The following is a 17,063-nucleotide window of genomic DNA, read 5'->3' on the forward strand; positions in this document are numbered from 1 at the left end:
TTCCTCCGATCGTCACCTGGAAGTTGAAGGAGACGATTTTACTGTTGTTGTCGCCGCCGTCAGAAAGAAACAAACAACGCGATGGAGAATGCGCCGTTGTGCATCGTCTGTGCCATAACCAGCTCATCACAGATGGAGAGGGACGCAGCTTCATCTCGCTCTGCGTTCGCCATCTTTCTGAATGCCTGAGTTTGTTGTTGTTGGTGGTGAAGACTCAACAGGAAGTGGCTCTATTAGCGATAGCTGAAATGGGGACAGCGCCACCTATGGTACCGGGGTATGACATGCTTTGTGCCAGTGATTCCATTCATTCACCGCCATATATCCAAGGATAATTACCCTCAGATAAGGAGCAGAACCCAACTGTAGCTATAATCCAGTTAATCTCATGTAGACCCACTGAGTGATTCTCTGTTTTACTTGTGACAGAGTAAGAATGTGACATTAAAAGCTCACAAACGAACACACACTGAGCTCCACTGAGGTTATTTGCTGAAATGATCACATCTTTAAGTCTTGCTGTCACTGTGATGTTGTCAGAGTGTTGATCAGCGAGCATTAGCTGTGCGTTCCTATCTGTGTGCTGAATTTGAAGCGAGAACCGGGGGGGGGGGTAAATGGCTATGATGCGTTAATCAGTGAGTCACAGGGGTGTTGGCAGGAGGATTTTTTTCATGGCCTTATGCAGAGCTGAGCTGTGGGAGCAGTTTCCCTCTGCTTCCACTCCTTATTCTGTGCCAAGCGAAGTGTCTCCTGGCTCTAATGTCAGTATTTTACTCCACTCTCAGCAAAAGAGCAAGGAACTACAACCCTTAGCAACTCTGCGTACAACATACCCAGGAGCAGTCAGCAGAGGAAACCCGGTTCTGTCCCGTGGCCCATCAGTCATGTTTCTCTCAGAGGGTTTCTGAAGTCTGCTGTAGTGGCAGAGACTGGAATGCGACTCGGTCATGAACAGCTGCGGCGCCTTCTTTAGCTTCTCTGACGCAGAGTGTGTCTGTGGATCTGATGCCACTGCACTTAATGCCTTTGATGAAAAATTCATTCAAGGCGATTTTATATAAAACAGAGTTTGGTTCGTTTTTCGTTGGCTCAAATAAAAAGTTGTGGCTTCGATTCACACATAATTCAAACACTTGACGTTTAGCCAGTTGTTTCAGAGAAGAATATGAGAACATTTTACAGTGAGATATGTTTGAAATGTGAAAGTCGTCTCATTCTCCTGCTCCTCTGCTCCGTTTCCAGGCGGTGTTGGAGAGCACGTGGCCCTCCAGCACCAGAGGAGGTTACTTCCTGTGGATGAAGCTGAGAAATGTCATTCTGGGAGTGGCGCAGTTCAAACGGGCTCTGCGGCGACACGCACCCCTCACCCAGAGCCCTCTGTCAGGTAACTGTGATCAGCAGCTCTCAGCATGTCCTGTCTGAATGGTTTGTGGTCACGTTTTAACACCTTGCTTCAGCTTGAGCATCCCTCCTTCATGTCTGCAAATAATTATTCCAAACTCAGACAGCTGTGAGCGCTGCACAGTAGGACCAGTTGATGCAGCTGCCTTCACATACAATCACTTGAAATGAACTACTCGTGCATTTATGTCTGATTCAGTGACCTAACCCATCTGCACTACCTGTGAATAAACATTTAAAGACATTTTCTTTCTCTGCCTTCTCTTCTGTTTTTACCGTTTCATGTACAAACGTTAAAAAAACAATCATTTACAGCTGAGATTTCTCTTTTTTCTTTGGAGTTAAGGGATGCTATTAAAAGGTTTTGATGTCCCTAAAGACCATTATGGTTACAGAAGGAGACAAAATGAAAAAGCGTGACATGCTGATAGCTAAAAGATCTACTCTTGTTTCTTCCTCTGGTGATGATTAATCATCACTGACAATCTAAATTTAAAGGTGACGTTTATAAGAGTAACAACCATCCACCACTGTTCAGATTCCCATGAAACAACCTGTTAGCTACTGTGTGCCTCACCATATTTGTTTCCTGTAAAGTAGAAGAGTAGGAGGCCTCCATTTCCCATCTCTGCTCTGATTGGTCACCTCCAGTGGCCTGAGCAAGCACCGCCCACAATTCTCTATCAGCTTTACCGAAATTCGGACTGTTTAATTGGAGGAGATATTAGTAGCAAAAAACATTTATTATCTTTTTTTTTAAAGTATTCAGAAATACAAAAATGAAAAAAATACCTACAAAATAGTTTTAATTTGTCATTGTTAGTCCAGTAAAGTCTCCTCAAGACAGGAGAACATCTAAACTTCTCATTTAATTCCCTGCTTGTGAAGAATGAACTGCAGAGTTAAAAGGAGAAACTGTGAAAGTATCCCGTCGTGTGTGATTTAACTTCCCTGCATGCCGGTGAGCACCTGCACACCCGGTGCATGCTAATCCCCGTCCTGCTAATCCCTGCTTTTTTAAGATTCTCCCCGTTAGCAGCCAGCGCTCTGCGTTCCTCACCGGAGTTCAGTGCCCATCCAGTTTGAAGCACAGTCACAGTTCCTGTAAAACACATGCAGATGCTCTCATCCGTGCACACCACAGACCCATAAACTGCAGCAGGATTTCTCTTTGTTATTAGCTTTATGTCATTTATAATACATGAGCGATTGTCTGAGCTGCTGAGTGAACACTCTCTGAGGTAATTAGTAGTCAGAGTTTATCTATTGTTCCTATTTTCAGTTCCTATTGATGAAATGTCAGGAAGCTGTAGAGGCTGTAAATAAGTTTTAAACTAATGTCTCCAGTTGAAACTATTGGTTCCTTTGCCACAAAACACCCTCACAACGAGCTTCTGCTGGCTCTTGTCAAACTCTGACACATGAGCCAAACCAGGGGCCTGCGTGGTGGTGGTGAGGTGGTGGTTAGCACCATCACCTCACAGCAAGAGGGTTCCTGGTTCTAATCCCAGCCGGGACCTTCCTGTGTTTGCATCCTCCCGTCTAAAAGCATGTATGTTAGGTTTATTGGTGAGCCTAAATCGTTCCTAGCAGTGAGTGTGAGCGTGGCTCTGTGATGGACTGGCGACCCGTCCGGAGTGCACCCCACCTCCTGCCCAATGGCAGCTGGGATAGGCTTCAGACCCCCGCAAACCCTGGACTGTATTCATCGGGAGTAGAAAATGGATGGATGGGAAAATGAGTTAAAAAGCAGCCAAAGTCCAAAGAGAAAGTTTGAAATACCTTCAGAAAGCCCGGAGAACCGTCTCTTAAAAGCACTTTAATGAGGCTTTTAATCACTGGATTACAAACATAGTTAATCAGATAATCTGTATCTGAAAGTATTTGAGATGGGAAGTAAGCCTTTGTAGCTCAGGGCGACTGTATGCTTCCGCTAATGAAAGAAAAGCATCAGAACTGAATAAAAATGATTTTTTTTTTACCTGACACAGACTCTGTGGGATTATTAACTGTTTTGCTTGGAGTTGATCCTCGTGGAGCAGAGGTTTCGGCCATCTTGCTTTAACACCATGTTGTTTTTGGGCAGATGGCAGCGACCTGGACGCTGTGAGTCACGGCAGCCTGGAAAGCTCTGCCGACACTAACCTGGCCGAGCAGGGCCCCACTGACGATAGATCTAGCACAGGTACACTTCAAATGTTTGCTGCGTGACTCCATCTTACACAGGCAGCCATCTTGTTTGACATCTTTTCCTTTTCTCTCATTAACTTTTTTGTCCTCCTTCCTTACTTGTTCCACTCACCCACCGGCCTCCTCCTTGTTTCCCTCTTCCTTTGACACCTCCTCCCCCTCTGCTGCCTGTTTTCTCCACTTTCTTTTCGTCCCTTTTGTCCATCCATCATCTCCCCCTGGTTTTGCGGCTGTGGTTTCTGCTCTGCTCTGTCCCTAACCCTGCCCTTCACTCTGGCCCTGCCTGTGTTGCCCTTGCATGCAGTCAGCCGTTGGGGCGGCAGCGTGGGCGCCAGGCCCGTGGTGGCCCACTCACACTGGGGGGGCTCTGAGCTCAGAGAAGCCACTCTCCACCCAGGTAAACCTCTTAATCAGTCCGCCTGTCAGTCTCTATGGCCTCGTTTGTCTCTCTCATCATACCTGTTCTGCAGCATTTTTATTTTCTAACTTCTTTCCTGTTTCTCTCTCTGTGATCCGTCTTTCCTCCACTGTCTTCCCTCCCTCCATCACATGGTCTACTGCTCATTTCTCCTCTCTGCTTGACTCTTATTCTCACTCCTCTCAGTGTTTTGTCATCGTTAATTATTGAGTGTAATTGCCCAGAGGCTCATTCTCTTTGATTATGGACATCATTTTAATCATGGAGCTGGTACGTCAACAGGCAGCTTTGCTTTGTGTGCAGTAAAAACAGAGAGAGCTCGTAGCTCAGCAAGTTCATTGATTTTTACAGTGTCTCAATGAGTTTTGTCACTTGCCGTCATTTGCAAGGCACGCCGTCCTGTATTGCAGGCTGTGCCGTCTCATGGTTTATTTAGAGATGACAGCACGAGAGGTTCTGGCAAGGATGAAAGAGGACAAGAAACCGCCGGACAGCTGGTTGCCGGGAGACCCAGAGAAGTTCTGGAGACAGATGGAAAAGTCAGCCTAAAGTCGAATTCATTAGCAAATGTGAAAATGCATTTTTATGTTAACTGTGGATCTCTGCATGCCCGAAAGAGGATTCTGCCCCAGAGAGCAGTGGAGATGAAAGAGAGGAGACGCCTTGAATGTGTTTTTCTCCGATTCACAGATTTTAGTAAAAAGCTCACACTTGAGCAGTTTGAAGTTATTTTGTGTCGATTCCCTGTCATAGACTTCAGATCCTGTTTGGATATTTCATGTTGTGTTTGTTTTCCAGGAGATCAGTCAGATCTGGGTTATAACTCCCTGTCCAAGGAAGAGGTTCGCAGAGGAGACCCCAATCCCCACGACTCCGCCCCCGACAAAGATGACAAGAAGGAGAGCGACTGCAGCTCCTGTCAGTAATCTGTCTGATCTGATGTTGCCTGACGTTTCTGTCTAAGCATGAAGAAACTGTAACACCTCAGCACTGTAGTCTTTCCCCCTTCCTGGGCCTTGATCTGTCCATCCCCTCTAGAGATGACTTACTCTGTTTGGTTCTCATCAAAGTGTCCGACTGGAGTGTTTTACTTGGATTTTGTTGAGTTACCTATATGTTATTTGTTCAAAAATAGACCAGTTTTTAACAATGCCTTCTGTGTGTTCAGTATCAGAGTCAGAAAGTGCCAAGGGAAGTAAGGACTGCCTCCCTCAGCTGGACATGGAGATCAATTCCTCCTTCAAACCCCGCGGCATTGTTCGCAGCAGTTACCCGTACGATGATTCATCCTGTAAACCCAAAAGCTCCGCCAGCGCAGGTACTCAAGAACATTATCTTCATGGATCTTTCAAGTGAAATCTGAACTGAGTTTTCTTTTTTGTAAAGACCTCATCATGAAGAGTCTCTTGGATAGTTGATGGGCTCTTCAGCTTAATATCTCCGCTTTGTATCTAAGAAACCTTTTGTTGTCAGATGGGTAAGAATGGAAAAAGATGGGAAAATGCACCTGAGAATGTAGCACACGAGCCTCAGATCCTGTTGCAGTGGAGAGGAAAAAGCTCACAAAAAATGTATCTTTAATGATGTGTTGACTGCATCTGAGGAGATGGAATTTGACTCAACAGTGCCTCCTTGTGCATCATTAAATCTGCTTATGGAGCCCCAGTTAACCAAATATTTCCTCCCATCTTTATTTCTCTTAGATTAGCTAAAATGATTTGTAAAAGGTCTCCTCTCTCCCTCTCCTTCAGGCCACGTCGCAGGTCTCCTCTTCACCACCTCCCTGGATGAGATCGGTGAGGTTCGCACCAACAGTTTGCTCAAGAGACATAAGAGTGCCCTGGAGGAGGTGGTGGGCGGCAGCAGCTCCACCCTGGACTGGCAGGGCGTGAGAGGTCGCCGGCTGAGTGGAGACACTGTGGGCAGCAGCGGCAGTGGGACCACTGTCCTCGGCCTTGGCATGAGCCAGGGTGAAACTGACCCAGATAAGATTGCAGGACACTTGGGCGCGGATGCCAAAATTCTCTCCAGTGCTAATTACAGCAAGAGTAAGAGCCCTCATACAGTGGGTCTTGGCAGGTTAGAGGGATTAGAGGCTAAGGCAGGCGTTTCCAGAGGTCGTGATCACAGAGAAGAGGAAGAGGAGGCAGAGGGGCAGGACTCCAGTGATGAAGACAGGAGTAACACAGAGGCCATTTTTGATTTGGAAGATCTGGATTTAGACAAGCCTTCCACAAAGGCCAACCCTCAGAACAAACCTGCTGACCGCAGAGCCAGCTACAGCGAAATGAGCGCTGTGGCGTCCAAAGGAACAGTCAAGCGCACCGGCATCGAAACAGGTTACGACCCTCTTTCCCTTCTGGCAGCAGAATCACAGACCGAGCAGCAGGACACTGATCGGTATCCAGAGGGGGACGAGGTCGCCACACCGAGTGCCCGCAGGAACCTGGCCCGGGAGATCGAGCTCTACATGAACCACATGGACAGCCCGCTGAGCAGCCGAGCGCCCAGTCTGGATCTTCAGGACGCAGTCAGCCCCCTCCTCCTCCACCCGAACTCAAGCTCTGCCCTGCGCCGATCCAGCCTGCCCCACAGCTCCCCCCTCAGGACAGTCGGAGTGCCGCGCTCCCGCACTTTCCACCAAACCTCACCCTCCCAACCCATCTCACGCCAACGTCTGTGGTCCTCGCCTCCGTGTCAGAGCTCCAGCACTAGCCCCAGTCCTCGACCCAGCCCCTTCAGGGAGAGGGCCGACAGGATGAGCCTGGCGTCACCTTCGCCCTCCTCATCCTCTTTCGCTCTGGACACTCTGCTCACACCAACTCTGGATGTATTTAAGACCAGCATGTTCTCCGCTGGGAAGGGCGTGGCTGAGAAGGCGAGCCGCTGGTACTCACGTCTCGCCACCTACACCACGCCCACCAAGGTACAGAAACTGTTTTTAGATAGCTTTCAGCTCAGTGTTAACCGTTCTGAGTCTGAGTTGTGAATCTTATTCCTGGGGAAGAGAGTTTCTAAGTAGGTTACATTTAATTGGTCTATTTCTATACTTAGATTGCTCCTTATATTCTGTATGCATACTATAAAAAAGAGAAGAGCTGTTTTTTGCAACTTCTACCTTTAAAAAAAACTCTGTGGGGTGAAAGTTCCTCAGGGACCGTTAGTCTTCCTACTCCAGAGTAAAACGAGAGTAGAGAGTAGCTTTTTCCACTGAATTAGTGATACTAATATTGAACTGAAATGTCTCAGCTGCTTATCTACTAAATTTGAAATAGAAATTAAGCAGAACAAAACTTTGTCTTCATTCTAAGCATAAAGACCCAGAACAGCACTGCTTTCACTGTACTTTTAGCCTGTTCTGCTGCCATCTGGTGGCTTTCTCAGACAGTTTATCAGCGGGGAAAAGCAGCCAGTTGTAGTGCTGAAGTGTGGTCAGCCCTGCTAACAGCACTGAATGTGAGCTCCTGATTTAATCAGCAGCACAGTTTGGGGGTTTACTCCGTCCGACTTGCTTAAACAGCCCAGTTGTGCTCTGTGTTTGCATCCATGTAACATTTCTCTCTGGAGAAACACATTAGTCAGTTTTAACTCATTAACCTACCTGCTGCTGCTTTGTCCCTGTAGGACGGCAACAGTGACCGTCTGAGTGTGTCCTCCTTCGGTGTTGGAGATCCAGACTGCTCTTCCCTGCTGGATGAGGACGACTGTGGGGAGTCGGGGTGCTCGGTGATTTCTCCACAGAAGAACAGCCCTGCTGGCCCCATGGGGCCCCGCAGGAGCCCCAGACGCAGCCCCCTCCACAGCAGGCTGGACAGCCCCACTGCCGGCTGCAGCCTCGGGAGACCCACGTCTTTTCTTCCCGGTAAGCTGGTTCTAAACAACAGATTCCTGCTTCACTTCATCAAAAGGGGAAAGAAACATTAATTATGCTTCACTTGATGGTTTCTAAAATAAATTAGTGCTTTACGGGCTGAGGCTTGTCTTTCAGTTTGATTTCAGAGGAACTCAGTCTTTTAAAAGAATGAATCCAAAAGGGGCTCTTGCTGTGTCTCCCACTCCTGCCACACGTAGCTGTCCCAGCACCACGTAATGACCGGTGCGGTGATGGCGTGTCCCCCCCCTCTGTGCCAGACCACCCGTTCTGATCAGCCCTCTTACTCCTACAGGATGCGTCCTCTCTCCACCTGGTTTCCCGCTGCCAGACAAGTCCGACCTCGGCTCTTCGCGCTACACCAGCAACACCAGCGTCTTCAACAACTACGCTATGGAGGTAAAACCACAGCGCTGAACCGTTCACAGTTTCTGTTGCTAAAAGCCCCCTGACACAGCTTTTAGAGTGCTAACGAGGTAATAAATGCTATTAAATATCTTGCCCTGTAATCATTGTTTAATAGAGCTCCACCCGTGTGCTTCATCTCTCTCCAGCTGCTGATCTCCAGCTGCTCTCGCTGCAAGACGTGCGACTGCCTGGTTTACGACGAGGAAATCATGGCCGGCTGGACGGCAGACGACTCCAACCTGAACACCACCTGCCCCTTCTGCGGAAACCCCTTCCTGCCTTTCCTCAACGTGGAGATCCGGGACATGAGGGGACCCGGCAGGTACGTGATGAGCCTGTAGCACTGAGCTGCAGGCCGGTGGTCTGCTCTTCATGTGTTTATTGTTACACACAACAGGAACTTAAATAATGTTCGTGAGCATAGAGGATCACGGTCCCCACATGCTCTTATCTTTGTGAATGCTTCTTGGGTTTTTCTCTGCTTTAGATGCAAATTAAACCAGCGAGATGGTGTTTAACCACATTTAACATCACAAAATTCCATCTCCGTCTCAACGTAATCACGTTTTTAACTATTAACCGTTCTGGATGTTGAATTGATTCCTCTTTTCTGCCCTCCTCAGGCTTTTTCTGAAGGGCAGCCCGTCGGTGGAAGAGGCCATGACCTCATCGTACTCCGCATCCACAGGTCTGGACACGGGGACGTCCACCCTGTCTACTCCCTGTCCCACAACAGCTGTGTACCCTCCCTCCCCCACAATCGCTGTGCAGGAATACTCCGGAAGGTACTCGCCGTTCTTTATTCATTTGCATTCTGGTGCTTAAAGCAGCTATTTGTGTACTTGTAGTTTATCGAGCTAAAATGTGACATGGACTCTTGTGATGACATCATGGAAAATATGAGCCACAAAACTGGAGCAAGTATCCAGATATTATTAAGCATGAGTGATTAATAACTAAACACTTCCTCTCTGCTTGTAGCTTAAAGAACTTAATGTTGCGTATTTAGCTCCTCACGTGGCAAATATCCCCCGCAGGAGTTTGAGCTAACAGTTTAGAGAATAGATACTGCTGAGGTTGGTTGTGCTTAACTTGCATTGTGGGACCACCTTTCAGAAAAATAAAGAATGTGTGAAATAACGTACGCGACATCTCTGCTTCTGCTGCTGGAGTTTCCTGATCTGTGTTTTATGCCAACGGTTCTGATAACTCACCCGTATACTTCCTGTTCAGCAGAAACAGTTTTCTGTTTTCACATTTACTGTCAAGGCAAACAACATAATCAAATGTAAAATATGCATTTAGATTAAAAAGGTTTGAGCGTGACTTTATGCTGCAACGGGCCCTCAAACACAGAGACGACAGACAGCCGCCGGGCACATCTGGAGCATCTGTCTTTGATTTTGCATCTTCAGCATCGTTATCAGCCAGAGTTTCATCGTCGTTGGGTCGTTTGGTGACATAACTCACTCTGATTGGCTGTTCAGCGTAGTGAAAGAGAGGCAGCAGTGAGCCATGAGCGCATTGCTCCCTTTTTAGCCTCCTAGTATGTTTTAGAAATGATTTTTAGGATCTTACTGATAACTTAAAGCCCTTTAATCTTGTTATTTATCTGATCTTTTGTAAGATGTGAGCCTGTGCGTGGATCGAACTCCTCCTACAGAGGATAATTACCGTATTTTTCAGACCATAAGGCGCACTTAAAATCCTTTAATTTTCTCAAATATCGACAGTGCGCCTAATATATGAGTTAATTCTGGTTGTGCTTTCTGACCTGGACCCGTTTTTATGTGGTACACGGCGCTCAAAAATCTGTTAAAATGTTTTAGCACGGCCTTGGTAAGATAAGAAGCTGCACTGGTTGATGGATTGAGCATTGTGGGCCACCGTAGCCACGAGCCTCGTAGAGTAATACGATCTGTGCTTCAACACTAAGGTGTGTGCATCCATTCATTCATTTTCTATACCTGCTGCCCTAAAAATGGCTCCTGTTCAGAGACATGCTGACGAAGCGGATTTCAAACTCAACGCTATCAGTCACGCAGCACAACAAGTGAGTTGAATAAAGTTTGACTTTATTTCATTTAATGCGCCTTATAACCAGAAAAATACGGTACTTATTCCAGGGTCACGGTTTAAGTCCTCTTCCGGTTTCTCTTCTTGAATAACGTACTCACTGCTTCTACCCCTTCTGCACTGGCTTGATGATGGCTTCTAACACAGAGAATCCTTCTTGTTCTGATCGTTTTACAGTTTATCACCTAAGCTCTCTTCATTTTTTCGGATGTTCTCATGTAAGACGAGTGAAAACATCCTCCACGTTTTAATGTCACTGCTTGGCTTTGAATGTGTTAGTTTGCATCTCCACAAAGTGGTGGAAACGCAGCAGTGAGAACTGAGTACAATTCACCCAGAAATCATTGGCTCATCCTCATGCAGCTTCCACTTTGTGTGATTATATCACAATGCTTTTGAAGTAGGAGCTGCTGTGGCTGCATCCACACGTTCCCCATCTGCATTGTAAAAGACCGGTAAGAGATGATCTGCAGCACCTGGTCCTAACAAAGCTCTCTGTCCGCCACAAAGACGAGGTTATGAAATGTGTGAGTAAAAATGGATGAGCGGCGCATCATCGCCCGTTGGGATTTACTGTTTTAGATCAAAATCCACTGTTGGACAAATACGTGTGCGCTTAAAAGTACATGGACTCACACACAGATATGGGTAGAGGAATAGAATGATAAGGAGCCACGAACAAGGCTGGGAAAAGACTGAAATCATAACTAGAATGTCCATAAAAGTTAAAAAAACAGAAATAAAATCGTTTAACTCGTTGTGCAGCTCAAACGGTTCTGATTCGCTACAAAAAGGAAGAGACTGCAATGTCAGAATGAATGGTGCAGTTTCCTCATAATAAAGGATCGATCAGAGTTTGTGTCCAGCTGCAGGTTGTGGGCATCATGCACACGTGTACGACGTGTTTAACAGTGATACAACTACTGCTGTACACTTTGTATGCATGTGATTTTAACCGCCTGGACACTATCCACACCGGCCTCGCTGTGTCTTCGCAGGACTCGGCCGATCAGAGCTCAAGGTATCAACATCCCTACGGAGCGGCGCCAGGGGGGGCTGTCCTCCGGAGCGCCCATGACCCGCAGCGTGAGCGTCTTCGGTCCTCTTGAGGAAGCACCACAAGTCAACCGCTGTGTGCCAACGTCAGGAAGCCTGCCGACCCGCCTGAATGAAACCACGGTTCGTCTCAACACAAAACACTGATGTCGGGGAACATTTCGGCTGCCTGGCGCTGTTAGAGAGTGTCAGAGGTTTACTCCAGTCAGGGTGAATAACTGTTAAACCCTTACGAACAGACAGCACGATTCCAGGTTTTGGCTCAGGATCAGGCGTCTCATACAAACCCAGTTATCTGGTGACTGTGTGTCTTCAGCTTTGCTCTCTGTTTGTTTAATGTTTACATGGGTTTCATATCCTTGACTGGCTGGTGACCACCTTAAATCCACGTCTCCAAACCCCTCCTCTGACTGACAAAGGATTTCACAGCTCATAAGGAAGGCTGAATTGCTGCATTGAGTACATAAAAGTGAACAATTTACTGACTCAATGGCAGCTACAATAGTACAGGCGGCTCAGAGCCAGGTTTGACAGCAGGGACGGCATCAAATACAGAGCAACTGCTCAAGAACCACTTTGGCTTCCCAGACATTTTCTATCAACACTGCATTAGCGGCAAAAACTCGGCACCAGACTTCTCAGATGACGCTTCTCGTTGGCACAGCTTTGGTGCTGGACTGAGAGTCCAGACAGGATGTGGTCTGGTTTCATCTGCAGCAGACAGATCGAGCAGGAAACCAGTGAAGAGAACAAAGACTCTCACTCCACTCGTCTCACAGCTAAAATCCACACGTTGTGTGTAAAATGTGTGATAAAACAAAGTAGACCCACAGATGCTAATCGCAGCTCCAACATTAAGGCTAACGAAAGCACTGCCAGAGTCAGAAGAAACACTTTTAAACTCCATATCTAATCAGCTTAAAACTCCTCTGATCAGGGACCCGAACCCCAGCCAAACTACTGCAGACATCTGTTGGGAAGCTAACAGAGCTGCTGCCACTTTTCCCCTTTACTAATCCAACGTATACAAGGATTAACATCCGCTCCATTCTGCAAAGGAATACTGGATCGTGTTTATCTCTGGAGCCATTTCCACTGTGGGGAAAAGAAGCTTTCAGCATTTATGCTTCCTCATCCGGAATAAATAGCTGACATCAACATACTGCACCCATGGCATGAAGTCTATCAACAGTTTCAGTATGTTTTGGAGCCATAAAAACAGCTTTAAGCCTGCTGTCATCCAAATATGGCTCCATACCACACAATAATGGGGTTTAGAGACACGTGCAGACCCTCACTCTACTCCACATATAACCCCTGACAGTCAGAGGATATCTTTATCCAACTCAGGCACAGAAAGAGCAGCTCTGATGTGCAGTGATTTCATGATTTAACTTAACTTTTGTCCCATCAAGGATCCTCTGAGTATGGAGTGGCGGCTGCACAACCCCGAGCCGGTGACAGTTCCCTACCTGAGCCCGCTGGTGCTGTGGAAGGAGCTGGAGAGTCTGCTGGAGAATGAGGGCGACCCGGTGATCACAGAGGCCGACGTGGTGGACCACCATCCCATCATCTACTGGAACCTGGTGTGGTACTTCAGACGGCTGGACCTGCCCAGCAACCTCCCCGGCCTCATCCTCACCTCTGAGCACTGCAACACAGACTCCCAGGTCAGAGGCAAACAACTTTATAGCCTTCCTTTTAAAGCGTCCGGATTAATAAGTGCCAGGTGCATTTATGTAGGGGGACATGAAGAGATAGTGATCTGACATTCAGCCCAACTCAGTGTTTCTGTGACGTCTCTTTTCAGGTCCCTCGCCACTGGATGTCAGAGGACAGCAAACACGTGTTGATCCAGATCCTGTGGGACAACCTGAAGCTGCACCAGGACCCCATCCAGCCTCTCTACATCCTCTGGAACACATACAGTGAGTCGTGCTCAGGTTTGGGGGTAATGTCCTCTGCTCTCACAGGAGTGCTGACTGCTGCTGAAGGAGGATCCAGATGGTGGAAGGATTTCTCAGATGTTTTCCTCAGAAACTCTGGGATTAAACCTTAATGGTCCTCAAAGCATCCACCCGTTTTCCTCCACTTATCTGAGGTCGTGTTACAGAGGCAACAGGAAATCCCTCTCCCCAGCGAAGCCAAAGGTGTTCCCAGACCAGAAGGGATGGTTTATCCCTCCAGGGAGTTCTGGGTCTGCCTCCCGGTTAGACCATCCCAGCGTGGATGGAGTATGGACTCAGCAGGAATAGACTGATTTGTCATAGATCATCATTTTGATGTTGAATTTGACTGTCGTGAAACATCTGCACAGCAGCTGGGTTCGCTGTGAGTGAACAGGCGGGTGCTAACATGTCCGTTGGTCTGCTCCGCCTGCAGTAATGATTAAATGGAGGAGAAGGCTCCTCCCGGGGCTCACTTAATCCTTGTGCTAACAGGCTCTGTCTGCTCTTTGTCTTTCAGGGCTTAATTGTACTCTGTTGTTAGAGAGTGAGTGTTCATCTCTGCTGCAGACTCCCTCAGATGAGTGCTGCCGTTGTCCTGTGTCGGGCCTGCCGTCTCCCTGTTCTGTGTTTTATTCTTGCTGTTGTTGCTTGATGCTCTGCTGTGTTGTCTGTAGAAAGTCAGCCTTCAGCTTTCATGGTTTCAGCGTCGGAATGAAAGTACCTGTGCAGTGTGAAGTCTTCTTTAGACTGACAAAGGGGTTGATTTGTCTCAAATACAGTCCTCTGTATTTGAATGTGGGTTTGCATCCCTGGTGAATGTCCTCTGTGTTTGCATTAAGCTAATTTGGCTGTAGCGCTTAAAGGGCTGGGTACTGAACACCATCCACACTCAGTCAGTGTTTCAGTGTTTTTATCTTTCATGTAGCCACTATATGTCCATCTTATCTTACATGTGAAGTCTTTCATTTCCAATGACTGATTCACTCAAAGCTTAAAAGAATATCTGGGTTTGTAAACCCTTAAGCAGCATGTAATCAAACTATTGGAACATGACGTTACTGCAGGTCTTTCTAAATTTAGTGTTTGAGGTACTTTAGAGCAAAACCCGGTAATCTTGAGTGGAAGAAGAAGAAGAAAGAGGGCAGCTAGCAACTGCCCCCACCTCCACAGGACACGAGAAAAAATGTGTTATCGTGACTGTTAAAGTGTGTGTATCTAAATCGTGCTAAACGGAAGCTCTTAAACAACACATTCAGGGATGTGCTGCAGCAGTGGGCATCGATGACGTCATCCCAGTAGACGAGTGTGTAGAAAGCCTCTATAAGCCCCCCGATAGCCACCAATAACAACAACACAGCAGCTATGAGCTAACAGAGCTATAGCACACGTTCATTCATCCATTCTTCTTAAAGTATTGGTGAAATAAAGACAGATAATGCCTTATTTAGAGGCTGCATCGTCTAAGCCCCGTTCACTCCGTTATATGGATCTCGAGGAATCTAAATATCTTCCGAAGGACGCCGACTTTCACCAAACTGTCAGTTAGCAAGCTCTGCCTTGAACTATGAGTCCAGTATAAATGTTGACATGCCTTTGATTCCTTTAGAGTGTGAAGATAAGAGATGAGACGCTACTAATTCTTTAAAAAGTTCACGTTATTACATATTATCTATCTTCCTGTAACTAATCCCTGTTAACTGCAGGAATAGGTGAGGTTTAATGAATAAATAACTACTAATATTCATGTATAAATATGATAAAACTGTAAATGTATGGCTGTAGATACATTTGTACAGTATAAGTCCAAATATATACACATATATGGTGCGATTATTTAATAGTTTTTGCTTTATTTAAGAGTCAGAAACTGGAAATGACGTGCAGCAAAGATCCGTTCAGGCAGGACTTGAACTGGGTTCTTAAAAGCTGAAGAGATGTCACGATATGTTCTTAATAAACTGGTCATCAGGTCACTTCAGTACGACTCTACTGGAAATACAAATACGTCATTTATTGTAACGTGTGTTTCAGAGTTAGTAGGAGTCTTTTAAATAAGATGGAACATTTGATAGATTATCTGGCATCATTTTATAATATATTTAAATGATAACATCCTGTGATTAAAGTTGTTATCGGGTGCATTGTCGCACTCTGTTGAGCACACAAAACTAACCCAGAGTTACCAAGCAAATCATAATCATGAAACTAAATCTAAACTAGAGAAACTGCAACCAAGCCTTCATTCCCCACCTCGAATCACTAATGTTGCATTTGATTGATTCAAATGCTGCAGATTCTCACCCAGCAAAGGTTTGAGGTGGCGTCCTGGTGCCTGAGCAGATACCCAGCCTGGAGTACTTCTTCACAGCTGGTCTGGGACAGTGAATCCATCCTCACTGTTGTGTGTGCGTGTTGTGATCACGAGCCTGCTCCTGATGTGTGCCCGTGTGTCCCGGCAGATGTGGGTTACCCTCTGTCCCGGCCGGTCCCGGAGGAGGAGAGGCCGTTCAGCGAGGAGCTGCTGCACAGCGTGGTGAAGAGCATCCAGAGGAACGACGTCGGCCGGCCGATGGCCCAGCTGCTGCAGCTGCTGGGCCACACGCTCGGGGTCAAAAGGCAAAGGTACACAAGACACTGGCTCACTTTGATGATGTCATACAGTTCTCATCACATCTCATTTAAACGTCAAAAGAAATGAATGTGTCTAAACCTGCTGGTTGCTGTGTTTCCTTCAGCAAACATTCATCAAATGGGATGAAAATTGATTTGTTGAGGACTATTTGCACCTTAAGAATATATCAAGGTTAAAAGATCTGATGTCTCAGCAGGACCTGGAAAAACTAGTCCATGCATTCATCTTCAGTAGGTTTGATTATTGTAACAGCAGCTTTACAGGTCTACCTAAAAAGTCCGTTAGACAACTGCAGCTCATCCAGAACTCAGCTGCTCGAGTCCTCACTGAGACCAAAAGAGTGGAGCACATCAGTCCAGCTGCCTGTCCATCAGAGGATAGACTTTAAAGTTCTGATGCTGGTCTATAAAGCTCTGAATGGTCCAGGACCAAAATACATCAGTGACCTCCTGACCCACTATGAACCCTCCAGACCCCTCAGGTCACCTGGATCCGGTTTTTTATCAGTTCCCAGAGTCAGAGCCAGACCTGGAGAAGCTGCATTCAGCTTCTATGCTCCACATGTGAAATGAAAGCCTCAGATCAGCTGAAACACTCAGTGTATTTGATCTATTTTCAGCTGCATTTGAATAAAGCTCCAAATCAAAATGAAATCATATTTTACATTTTTATTGCTCTGATTTCATCTGTTGTTTTGTTTAAATTTTAAATCGTGCTCCACTGTTTTAATGTCTCTGTAAAGCACTTTGAATCAGCTTGTTGTGCGATACAAATAAACTTGCCTTACCTTGCCTTGCCTGTGGCCGCAGCACAGCGCATGTGTGTGTTTCTGAACGTTTTGGCTTCATGCTGCAGGAGAATAAGACGATAGATTTAGAACTTCTCAGAGTAGATCCGTTCTTTAGTGTTTTCAGCAGTTTTTTTTACTGTTAAACACAATAAATTTGATCAGCCGACATGTGACAAGTTCTCAATCAAACCTCTATGAACCTTTATTCATATGGCACCAAATAACAAATGTCCTCTTAAGGCGCCTCAAAGATACATTCAAGCTAATCA

General features: G+C 46.4%; 1 protein-coding gene across 4 annotated transcripts in view; it reads left to right on the plus strand.

Moving 5' to 3' along the window:
• LOC140301495 (C-myc promoter-binding protein-like) overlaps positions 1 to 17,063 on the plus strand; it is a 76,397-nt gene that overhangs the window by 52,852 nt on the left and 6,482 nt on the right. For 2 of the 4 annotated variants that reach the window (XM_072379961.1, XM_072379962.1), the window contains 13 exons: positions 1,246 to 1,387; positions 3,491 to 3,589; positions 4,811 to 4,930; positions 5,181 to 5,330; positions 5,764 to 6,938; positions 7,637 to 7,874; positions 8,179 to 8,282; positions 8,438 to 8,613; positions 8,915 to 9,076; positions 11,366 to 11,546; positions 12,839 to 13,093; positions 13,234 to 13,351; positions 15,832 to 15,994. In XM_072379961.1, coding sequence (XP_072236062.1) covers positions 1,246 to 1,387; positions 3,491 to 3,589; positions 4,811 to 4,930; positions 5,181 to 5,330; positions 5,764 to 6,938; positions 7,637 to 7,874; positions 8,179 to 8,282; positions 8,438 to 8,613; positions 8,915 to 9,076; positions 11,366 to 11,546; positions 12,839 to 13,093; positions 13,234 to 13,351; positions 15,832 to 15,994 — 3,083 coding nt within the window. The remainder of the gene's footprint in view (positions 1 to 1,245; positions 1,388 to 3,490; positions 3,590 to 4,810; positions 4,931 to 5,180; positions 5,331 to 5,763; positions 6,939 to 7,636; positions 7,875 to 8,178; positions 8,283 to 8,437; positions 8,614 to 8,914; positions 9,077 to 11,365; positions 11,547 to 12,838; positions 13,094 to 13,233; positions 13,352 to 15,831; positions 15,995 to 17,063) is intronic. The other 2 variants (XM_072379963.1, XM_072379964.1) reach the window with 1 other exon arrangement.

This window comes from Leuresthes tenuis, unplaced genomic scaffold (assembly GCF_036924035.1).
Source record: "Leuresthes tenuis unplaced genomic scaffold, fLeuTen1.0.hap1 SCAF_2, whole genome shotgun sequence".
NCBI classification, from domain to species: Eukaryota; Metazoa; Chordata; class Actinopteri; order Atheriniformes; family Atherinopsidae; genus Leuresthes; species Leuresthes tenuis.